At 47.1% G+C, this 12,151-nt stretch overlaps 1 protein-coding gene and 1 pseudogene across 1 annotated transcript; one reads left to right on the plus strand and one right to left on the minus strand.

Annotated features, from left to right (window-relative positions):
* Positions 1-585: 585 nt before the first annotated feature.
* On the plus strand, positions 586-4,157 carry LOC101785534 (annotated as a pseudogene).
* Positions 4,158-7,027: 2,870 nt separating this feature from the next.
* Positions 7,028-7,441, minus strand: LOC101772996. The gene has a single exon (XM_004971794.1). It carries the CDS (start codon positions 7,439-7,441, stop codon positions 7,028-7,030), a length of 414 nt encoding a protein of 137 aa, XP_004971851.1.
* Positions 7,442-12,151: the final 4,710 nt, after the last annotated feature.

Genomic DNA, 12,151 nt, shown 5'->3' on the forward strand with positions numbered 1-12,151 from the left:
CAACAAGATGTCATGCCGCTGCAAAAAGAACAAGTAGCTTAATCGTTTGTGCGATAAATGTTGTCCTTGAGGTGTTCATTTACCAATTTGCACCGAAACATTGTTTTAGCTCCCGCATGATATTACCTCAAGGCAAACAAGGTGACATTGAACATGATACACCTATATGATATGCCATATATATATTTGATCAACCAAGAATTTAACTTGCCTATTTATATGCCCCTGTATCTTTTGACACGTTCGAAAAAGGTCATTTCATTGTAGAGTAAGTAAATAGTGAAGCAAATGCTAAAATGTTAGTAAGAGGTCAAGTAACACCATGGAAATAAAACCATACGAAAGAAAAAAGTTTTTCCAGAAATTAGAAAAAAGAATCACCTGATTTGGATAACAAATGCGAAATCTATACATATTTAACGTTTTCATGATGAATTAAAATTAAAAAAAAATCACCATGAACCGGACTAGAACGACGTAAGAACCTGACGCCGACCTGTGGGACTCGCGTGTCAGTCGCACACCAACCCACGCCTCGTAGAATTAGGGAACAAAACGCATCCGTTAACCACCCCACCTCCGCATTAACCTCCCTGCGCCACCTCCCTCCTGAATCTCGCAAATCTCGCTAGGCCTGCGCCATCCGCGGGAGGATCGCTCATCTCCGCCACCTCCTCCCGCCACCCCCGCCGCCATCCCCTCTGCCACCACTCCACCTGCAGCCTCCCGCCGCCCCTCCACCAGTCCACCCGCCATGGAGTCGCAGACCATCCGCCACATGATCGAGGACAATTGCGCCGACAACGGCATCCCGCTCCCCAACGTCAACTCCAAGATCCTCTCCAAGGTCATCGAGTACTGCAACAAGCACGTCCACGCCGCGGCCGCCGCGTCCAAGGCCGGCTCCGACGACGCAGGGGCCACCGCCACCAACAGCACCGCGGCCTCAGGCGAGGACCACAAGAACTGGGACGCCGACTTCGTCAAGGTCGACAAGGCCACCCTCTTCGACCTCATCTTGGTAAAAGTCTCCGTCTTCCCCCTCCCTCCCCCGGCCGTCTACGCCTCTCTGGTGAAATTTGGATCTGTGATTGTTAGGGTTCAGATGTATCCATATAGATCTGGATTAATTTGTCTCTGGCTGAAAGCTGTCTTTACCTGTGTGGATTGTGGGGACTAGGTTGTTGTTGTCCCTCGATTGTAACATCATAATACTTCCTGCATGTAAATTGGATTTAGATTGTTGAATGTATTATTGTCCTATCGAAAAACTCCCTTTTTATAGAGATTACGGTTACAAAGAATGATCTTTGGAGATCACATGTTTCGTGATCAACTCTTGGTTCGATGATTGCTTGTCACCATCTGGACATAAATTCATTATCCTTGTTGGTAGGTCATTGCATTTCTTTGGTTACTTTGCCTATCATCTTTGTAGACAGCTACTTATTCTTGATTATGGTGATACTTCGAATTTCTGAAGTTTCATGCTTTTGGTGTCACCCATATTGGTGCCATAATTCCTGATAAGTTTGTGACTGATATTACAATGTCCTTTATCTTGTCTTTGCACTTCTGCTCTAGCTGTGATACCCTTGCATGTTTGTGGTAGACAGCTACTTCTGCTCTTTTGTATCAGTGTGGTAGATTAGCGACTTTAGTTGTGGTTTCATTTTGACTGTTTACACACCTGATTATTATGTGCTGTCTCATAAGCAGTGGAGCCCACATAATATGTAATGTATTGCACTCATTTTTTTGTTCATGCTGTTGTGCGTTAGTGACCTTACATGTTGATAAACAGTGTGCTGATACAGAGCACCAATGCACTTATTTCTTCTGGTAATTAAAGATAAAGCACCATTTTTAATTTGATACTAGTTATGTTTACACTACTAATTCCTTACATGTCTGTTACTAATCTACTGTTTGATCATGTATGTTCCTAATCTCATAAACTTATTTCTGTTATTGTAAGTGTTTAGCTTCTTCTTCATCCACGCCGGCACGGCCCTTCTCCTGATGCAACGCAAGCTTCAGCAGTTCAGCCTTCAGGTGATAATGCAATTGCTAGCCATCAGTTGTTCAATACTGAATTTTTTTTTCGCTGCTCTCTGAATTAGCGAGCACCGTTTCGCTGTGATTCGCTCATGATCACAGTTGCTCAAGCTTCAGTCACATTGCTGCTCCTGGCCATTGTTACCTGAATGCTTCAGCAGCACTCTGGATGGCCATCGTTGGTGAGGATTAAAAGTGATGACAGAAAGTTCAGAGTTGCCTGAGCTAATATTTCTTTCGAAAGGGAGTTACCTGATAGCTTATCACAAGCATAAATCAGAAGTTCAGAGCAAGTGAAGCATGAGTGGCAGAAAAACTGCAGGCCAGCTTGCAGAAGTGAAGGAGCTGGTTAACATTCCAACTCATATACGATTTTGGGGTCTCGACTCTGGGATACGGCATAGGTGGATACATTCCTGATTGAGCTTTGTATTTTCTGCACTTAATGTTCCTTAATTACGTCATCCTGGAATTTTGTATGTACATATAGCTTTAAGACTGAATGATACAGTATCATATACCTAATAAAATGCTAGCTGATCAAAGTTTTGTTCTTGCAGACACAGCATATGCTTGATCAGCTCACTGATCTTCAGAGAAGGGTATGTTCTTAACATACAATTGACTATGATTACTAGCCATAGGAATATTCTTAGTTCATTTCTGCTCAGGAAAGCATGTGTGTACAGTACTGTTCCAACTAATGATGTCACTTAACCATTTTCCAGGAGCAAATGCTGTGCGAAGCAAATAAGTGCCTTAGAAGAAAGGTATGTTCCCCTTATTACTAGCCCTTTTAATTGTTCGAAAAAAATTACTAGCCCTTTTATGTTGCATATACACGTTAATTCTTCTGATCTTTTATTGCTTTTAAGTTTCAAGTCAGTAGATTTGAGCTAAAGGCACATATGAAGACCTTGATCTATATATATAGCACTCAATCTGCTCCCTCTAGCTACACCCATATATATGCTATTCAGATACAGGTGTCCTCTACGAATGAGTTTAATGTCCATCAGTAGAAATGCACAAATTGCTCCTGTCTGAACCTGTTATCATGTACACTGCTAGTATTGTGTTTCTTGGTCAGGTTTTGCATGAGGAACACTGCAGTTAAACTATGATATTATTTTCAAAACAGTAACCTATCATATTATCGCTCACCTGCTGTCAACGTGATCCCTTATCTGTGAACTGAATTGCAAGGTTATTAATGTGCTCTTTGTGATTGTTTTGCGAGGAAATGATCAGCTGGAGGAGACCAGCAGCCAAGTGCACGGGCAGGTGTGGGAGCACAGTGCCAACTTGGTTGGCTACGAGCGGCAGTCCCCCCAGCAGGCGCTATCACATGTTGGCAACAGATTCTTCCATCCCCTGGAAGTTGGCCCTGAGTACACCCTTCAGATTGGGTAAGCCTTATGTACACCCTGCAGAAGTGCAGGTTGCTTCAATTCTTGTCATTCGCTAGACCTTTGCCTCTTAAAACTCGTTGAAGTTACCGATGAAGTAGGCTCTTTGTTGCCACTCTGTTCCTTGTTCATCTCATATTTCTGCTGTAGTCCATGCTGCATCACCTGCTGCATGGTCCTTTCCATATACCAAGCTGATCACATCCCGGTGCAAGAAAGTCTTGTGCCTGCATCCAGTAGTAAATTAGTATGGAATTAATCGACGCCTTGTATTTACACTAAGCTATTTTCCTATAAATCCTTAGCTCAATTTCAGTCCATGCTGTTGGCTAAAATAATACAATTTCAGTTTACCTAAAATAATACAATTTCAGTTTACCTGATGCATATGCCAATGTTAATGAATTTTTCAGGAGCAAGATAGAGTTTGAGTGGAGCGGAGCGCACAAGTGATGGACGGTCCATGTCAAGCCAACCTTTGCTATAGTGCTAGACATAGCTTATGACATTTTGATGTGTTCAAATTAGCTAGTGTGAGTCGGATACCTTGTGTGTTTCAGTTGTGTGTGTGTTATCGACTAAGTTTGACATTGGATGGTTTCATTAATGATTTGTATGAACAAAGCATATTTAATGATTTGTATGAACAAAGCATATTTTGGATTAATGGATATCTAAATGCTTCTTTCATCATATATTATTCGGCATGCAATTATTGTTCGAAGCAAACAAAGTGTTGCAATCTGGACTATCGACAAAATAATTTGGTGTTGCAATATATGATATAGCAATAAACAAACGGTGTTGCAAAAAATATCATACCAACAGAATAGTGGGCTGTTGCTTAGCGTGGCAATAGAGGGTCCAATAATAGCAACCAATAAGCATGGCAATAGAGGGTCCAATAATAGCAACCAATATTGATCGTTGCAATAGAGAGGCAATCTCTAGCAACCAAATATTTACCGTGGCAATAGACAGATGCACCTATAGCAATCACAATGTTTAGTGTGGCAATAGAGAGGCTACCTCTAGCAACCAAATATTTATCGTGGCAATAGAGGGTTCAACCTATAGCAACCACCGAGATAGCGTGGCAATAGAGGGTCCATCTATTGTAATGCTATTGATGCGTGGCAATAAGGTCTATTGCAACACCACATATCGTTGCTAGTGCACCTATTGCCACACTTTGGATATGTGGCAATAGGTATTTCTGGCAACACCAGGTGTGTTGCACTAGTAACTATTGCAACAACCACGATGGTTGCTTATACTATGGCTTGCAACACTACATGGTGTTGCAACAACACTCCTTTGTGTTGCAATAGGGGAAAACCTATTGCAACACCAAAATGAGTCGTTGGGCAAACTTTTCCCCACGGTTACTATGGCAACGCCCGCCAATGAAAATTTTCCATTGCAATTTTATCTTTCGCAACCATTTTTGTTATATTGCAACACTTTTAGACCGTTGCATCAGGGGTAAAACCTTGTAGTGATGAGCGCAGTCGGAAGATGGGGCGCCACGGTGAGGTAGGGACAACAGTTGAAAGCTTCTGGAAGTTTCGGGAAAACTTTGATTCCGGCCGGTGGGATGGACGGCGGGCGACGAGGAGTAGTCGAGGATGGAGCCAAGATAGTGGAGCAGCTCTGGGTGGAAGCTATTGGAGGGGGATGGCCGGAGTTGGGAGTATTTCGCCGGTGAACAGAAAGAGCTCGGGAGCTCATCAATGGGGGAAAGTTACTGGAAGGCTTCGGAAAGGAGGCAGGAGCTTGGGGAGGGGCCGTTTTATGGCCAGTCGAGGAGATAAGGCCGGGCGTGAAGATAGGACGCCACAGCGGCACTACTTGTCCATTGGCGGTGAGGGGCACCGCCGGAGTTCGATGGCCACCTGGAGCCCATGCCGTTCGGGAGGGGCACTACCCAATCCATGGCGAGGAAAGGCGTGGCCTGGACAGGGACCTCATGTGGGAAATGTTCGGGCGACCAACCGGTGAAGGGAGGCCTTGCTGGTGCTGGGGAGGCTGCCCAACCGGCGAACCTCGGGGTCTGCGCAGGCCATCTGGCATGCGAGCAGAGGAAGGAGGAAGAAGCATTGACAAGCAGGCCCCGCGAGATAATAAAAAAGTTCAACTTTCTCCGTTCATTTGACTCCTCTACAATTGTCCAAAAATTGCCCAAAAATACTCGTTTGAAAGATAAAATCACAAAGAATACAATGTCATAAAAATAAACTCAATAGCTGTTATAGTTTTCACGCAATTGACAAAACAATACAGCTAAAATTGAACTTTAAATGAATTTTTGGCACAAGCAAACATCTCTGAAAAATATTTTAAAATCATTAAAGTGTATCTAGTATTTAAATAAAATAATTGGGGGTATAGTTGTATGGCAAAAATTGGGGTTGCTTCACAATTTTGGTTTTTCAACAATAAATAAAATTTTTTTAGGAACTTAAACAATGCATGGCCACAATGTTCATTTATGCACAAGTGATGTTCATGATACTCAATTATGCCAAATGATGTTCATGATGCTCAACTATGCACAAGTGGCGTTCATGATGCCCAAATATGCACAATGATGCTTGTGATGCGTGTCATGCAAAGATGTTGTGTTTAATGCGTGTTTTCTCACCAAAAGTGAACTATGTTTGAATTTCCAAAAATACAAGTTAGAGTTTAAGGTATATGATATAACTTTCATAAAGGCCCACAGAGCTCGAGGGATTTGGAGATAGGATTGTGGGAACTTTGGTGGAACATCGGTCAAAGCTGTTTTTGAATTTAATTGAAATTTGACCGAACTTCTACTCGATTTTTGGAACATCCTCTGCTCAAAATCAGAAGAAGTGCTTTGAGTGAAACGTGTTCAACTTGAAAAGTTCTAGCACTTTTATATTGGCCAAAATTTGAGTTCTTATATAAAATTTGTTTTTACTTGCTTTCCAAGTGCTTTAGTAAAAGGTGTTTAACACTTAGTCATTTAGAGTTAGCTTTGATTTATTCCTTAATCGCTTTGATGTTTCTTTGATTAGTCTCTTAGTTACTAGGGTTTTAACACTTAGTCATTTAAAGTTTGCTTTGATTTATTCCTTAATCGCTTTGATGTTTCTTTGATTAGTCTCTTAATTACTAGGGATGTCACAGTAGGCATCCAGAAAGGAGAGGATTTTGCATCGTGAGGTGGAGTCGACAATCTGATCTATGCGTGGTAAGGGAAAATGATCCTTAGGATATGCCTTGTTCAGGCTAGTATAGTCAACACACATTCTCCATTTCCCATTCTTCGTTTTTACAAGAACAGAATTAGCAAGCCAGTCGGAGTGGTACACCTCCTTGATGAAGCCAGCCGCCAGGAGTTTGGCGATCTCCTCGATTATGGCCCTACGCCTTTCATCATCAAAATGGCGCAGGTGTTGCTTGACGGGCTTTGAGCCCAAGGCGATGCGTAGTGCGTGCTTGGTGACCTCCCTCGGTATGCCTGGCATGTTAGAAGGCTTTCATGCAAAGACATCCTGGTTCGTGCGCAAGAAGTCGACGAGCTCGCCTTCCTATTTGGTCGGGAGATTGGTCCCGATCTGCACCATCTTGGTCGGGTCGCTGGGGTTGACTTCCACTGCCTTGGTCTCCTCGGTTGGTCGGAAGGCGCTCGTGGAGGTCGGTTCATTGTAGTCGAGGATGGCCGGTGCGGCCACATTCCCAAGCTTCGGGAGCTCGGCGGAGTTGACGATGTCGGTGGCAAGCTCATAGTGCTCACGGTCACACGTGTAGGCGTGCGAGAAGGTGCTACCCACGGTGATGATGCTGCTCGGTCCCAGCATCTTCAGCTTGAGGTAGGTGTAGTTGGGGACCGCCATGAACTTGGTGTACCATAGCCGCCCTAGGATAGCATGGTAGGACCTCGGGAAGTCCACCACCTCGAAGGTCAGAACCTCCGTGCGAAAGTTGGCACAATCACCAAACATGACGGACAGGTCAATCTGCTCGAGCGGGTATCCCCGGGATCATGCCATGGAAAGGGGAGCTCACGGGACAGAGCTTAAATCGGGGGATGCGCATGGCGTCAAGGGTCTCAACATACATGATGTTGGGGCCGCTACTCCCGTCCATGAGCACCCAGGTGAGGCGCTTCTTGTTGATGATGGGGTCAACAACGAGCGGGTAGTGACCCGATCGAGGGATGTAGGGGGGATGGTCCCTCTGATCGAACGTGATCAGATAGTTCGACCAGCGAAGGAAAGTGGGGACGGCTGAGTCGACATCACATACCTCTCAGTAGCGTACCTTGCGCTAGCGCTTGGAGTGGTCGGCATCGGATCCCCCGAAGATCATGAGGCATCCCTCGGTGTTGGAGAAGCCGCCCCCTTCCTTGCCCAGCGTGCTTTCCTTCTTGGCTGCGTCCTCCTTGCATTTCCCCTCCATGGGCTTGCCGGCTTGCCTCAAGAAGCGCTTGAGGAGCTCGCAGTCTTTGTACAGGTGCTTGATGGGGTAGGCGTGGTTGGTGGAGGGGCTCTCCATGATTTTGTCGAAGTAGTCATGCTAGCCCTGCTGGGGCTGCTTGCCTGGGCGGTCGATCACGGCGACCAAGGTCGGGTTGGTCGGTCGACGCCAGTCCTTCTTGTTCTTTTTGCCCCTCTATGTGGAGGGGCCCTCGTCCTAGACTACATGCTTGGCCTTGCCCTTGTCCCGACCACCGCTAAAGACTGCCCCAATCGCCTCCACACCGGAGGCGTGGTTGGTGGTGATGTCAAGCAGGTCGCAGGTGGTCTGGGGCTTGTCGCAATCGAGCTTGTGGACCAAGGATTTGCTGGTCATCCCGGAGAGGAACGCGCTGATGACGTCAGGGAGGGAGTTGCATTGTCTCAAGAACCTACAGATGTAATCCCGCAAGGACTCGTTGGGCTCCTGTTTGCAACTCTTGAGGTCCCAGGAGTTCCCAGGGCAGACGTAGGTCCCCTGGAAGTTCCCCATGAAAACCTTCTTGGGGTCCGCCCAGTCGAGGATGCTGTTGGGTGGAAGGAATTCGAGCCAAGCTCAAACGAACTCCCCTACAGAGATGGGGAGGTGCTGGATGATGAAGTAATCATCATCTGCACCACTGGCTCGGCAGGCGAGCCGGAAGTCTTCCAACCATACACCGGGGTTCATTTCCCTAGTGTACTTGGCAATGTTGGTGGGCGATCGGAAGCGCTATGGGAATGGCGCTTTTTGGATACGACGACCAAAGGCCCGTGGTCCTGGTCCGTCGGGCTAGGACTCTGGTCATCGTTCCAGTCGCTCAGTCGGCCGCCACACCTAGGGTGCACCTCCACGTATTCCTCGTTGGACCGGTCGTGGCCCGCGCCGCCCACACTTGCCGCCATTTGGTGTAAGTTAGCATCGCGTGTGGATGATGCTGCCTGCATCACAGTTTGGTCCAAGCCACTCACGCATGTGCTGGCAACGTGGAGCCGGTGCCAGGTCGGGCTACGACGCGACCGTGGCACTCCGCCCTGCACGATGCAGTTGTGTGGGTGACCGGACGGAGCAATTTGGCTGGTGCAGCCCTAATGCCCCGATCGGGCAAGAGGTCGCGTGCCGCTATCATGATGCGGAGCTTTCTGCCTGCTGGATGGCGGCGAAATCTACCAGCGCCCATGGTTCCGCCAGATTGCCTACTCCTGTGGGTCGGCAGGCTCAGGGAGGCTGCGCAGAAGCATCGCTGTGGCGGCGATGTTCTGGCCAGCCCGAGCAAACTGTGGGGGGTCGTCCCCCCAGCTAGGATGTTGTGTTGGACCTGGCGGGCGCGGCCTCAAGCGCCGCTCGCCGGGTTGCGCACGTGCAGCTCAGAGCGTGCCGCTGGGCACGCCGGTACTCGTGGCTGTTGGGCCTCCCACCATTGACGCAGCTCATCACCGTGTGCCTGGGCCTGCGCATGGGCCTCCGCGTGGTGGTCCGGTAGGGTGTGAGTCCTCTGAGACTCCACCACCTCTGGTAGCTGTCCCGGGGCATCCGCCATGGCGCATTCCTGGGACAAAGGATGGCTGGACGCCATGATGTCGCCGATTCTGGAGCTGTCGCTCTCTATCTCCTCGTCGCAGAGGTCGTGGAAGGAGGCGGGTGCGTAATCTGCCATTCCCACGAACTCGCATGGGTGAGGGTGTTGGGATACGAGGTAGGCTACACTAGCGCAATTCAAAAATTCTACCGCGTATAATCAGGAAGAGCTGCCGTATAAGGATCACGGGATTACCACTCGACGCACTACTGGTGCGGAAGATGTAGATATGCGTCGATGCAGTGAAGACGATCACGTAGTCGTACGTAGTCGATCAACGTAGTCGTACGTAGTCGATCACATCCAGCAGCTCCTCAGCAGCTCGTCCACGTGCAGCAAGATCATCGTGGGCTCGTCGTGGCTCGTCGACGGCTCGTCCAAGTGCTGCAGGTGCAACACCTCCAAGGTATCCACACGTGCCGGGAGGAAGCGTCGCAAGCCGGACTGCTAGATCCGCGAGTTGCAACAGGCAAGGGCGTGGGAGGCGCGGCAGGTGTGTTTCGCCAAAAAGGTGTAAACCCTAGGGCGCCCCCACCCCTCTATTTATAGAGGTTCCTGACGGGCCTCTGGGTCCGAGGCCCATTAGTATTTCTAAACCTAATCCAACTCGGATCAGATCCGAATTGGGCTTCCAGCCCCTTAAGTGTGTGACCCTATGGGTTCGGATACGTATAGACATGGCCCGAGTACTCCTACTCGGCCCAATAGTCGGTAGCGGCCTATAGCAAGACGTGCCAACTCCTATACGCACACGAAGATCATATCAGACGAACCATCACAACATAATATACATGCTATTCCCTTTGCCTCACGATATTTGGTCTAGCTTCAAGCCGACCGCTCTTTCTCGATCCTGTGATTCGGAATCCCTTTGTAGGTTAACTCTTAACCGTACGTAGCATGGCCATGCATTTTTGGATCCGATCACTCGAGGGGCCCAGAGATATCATTCTCAAACAGAGAGGGGCAAATCCCATCTTGATTGACCATGTCTCATAGCATGCTTCTTGACAAACCCGAAAGCTACCTTTATAACTACCCTGTTACGGCGTAGCGTTTGATAGCCCCTAAGTAGGTCGATCCACATCTAGAATACATGCGACAATCTCAGGTCTAAGGACAAAGCGTATATGTTGTTTAACGAGAGAACTACTTCTCGTGTTGGGTCAGTCCTAACACATGTCTCCACATGTGTCCACATTATTAGTTCAACATCTCCATGTCCATGACTTGTGAAACATAGTCATCAACTAATACATGTGCTAGTCTAATATTCATGTGTGTCTTCACATGAACTCCGACTAGGGACAACTTTAGAATAACCATACAAGTAAAGAGTTTCACATACAATTCACATAATTGCAAATCAATTCAAGTAGCCTTCAATGGATATTCAATGAACATAACATACAAATCATGGATACAAATGGAATATCATCAGCTCTATGATTGCCTCTAGGGCATACCTCCAACAATCTCCCACTTGCACTAGAGTCAATCTAGAAGGTACCTAATACCCATAGCTCTTACATGTGCATCATGCTTAGCCTGCGGGAGTGGTTTTGTCAACGGATCATAAATGTTCAGATCCGTGTGTATTTTGCATATCTTGATCTCACCCCGGTTAACGAAGTCTCGAATGAGATGAAATCGCCGCATTACGTGTTTGTTCTTCTGGTGGTTCCTTGGCTCCTTTGCCTGCGCAATTGCCCCATTATTATCACAGTAGAGATTCAATGGGCTGGACGCATTCGGGAACACACCAAGCTCAATGAGGAAATTCCTTATCCAAACACCTTCCTTCGCGGCTTCCGAAGCCGCGATGTACTCGGCTTCTGTCGTAGAATCGGCCACCGTCTCCTGCTTGGAACTCTTCCAACTAACAGCACCACCATTTAGCGTGAACACAAATCTTGATTGTGACTTTGAATCATCTCTGTCGGTTTGGAAACTAGCATCGGTGTAACCTGTTACAACGAGCTCCTCCTCACCTCCATAGACGAGGAACATATCTTTAGTCCTTCTCAAGTACTTCAGAATGTTTTTCACCGCTGTCCAGTGACTCTCACCTGGATCAGATTGGTGCCTGCTTGTCATACTTAGCGCATATGAAACATCTGGGCGAGTACTTATCATTGCATACATGATAGATCCAATAGCCGAGGCATATGGCACTCTACTCATGCGATCCCGCTCATCAGCAGTCAAAGGACACTGAGTCTTGCTGAGATGTATGCCATGTGACATAGGCAAGAACCCTTTCTTTGCCTCTTCCATGTTGAACTGCTTCAACACTTTGTCAATGTAAGTATCTTGGCTTAAACCTATAAGCCTTCTCGATCTATCTCTATAGATCTTAATGTCCAGAATATATGCCAGTTCCCCTAAGTCCTTCATCGAAAAACTATTTTTCAGTGAAGTCTTTACGGACTCAAGCATAGGAATGTTATTTCCAATCAGTAATATGTCATCCACATATAAGATTAGAAATACTACAGAGCTCCCACTAACCTTCTTGTAAACACAAGACTCTTCTTCATTCTTGGTGAAGTCAAACCCTTTGACCACTTCATCAAAACGAATGTTCCAACTCCTAGATGCTTGCTTCAATCCATAAATGGATCTCTGAAGCTTGCAT

The sequence above is a fragment of the Setaria italica genome, chromosome V, assembly GCF_000263155.2.
Source record: "Setaria italica strain Yugu1 chromosome V, Setaria_italica_v2.0, whole genome shotgun sequence".
Taxonomy (NCBI): domain Eukaryota; kingdom Viridiplantae; phylum Streptophyta; class Magnoliopsida; order Poales; family Poaceae; genus Setaria; species Setaria italica.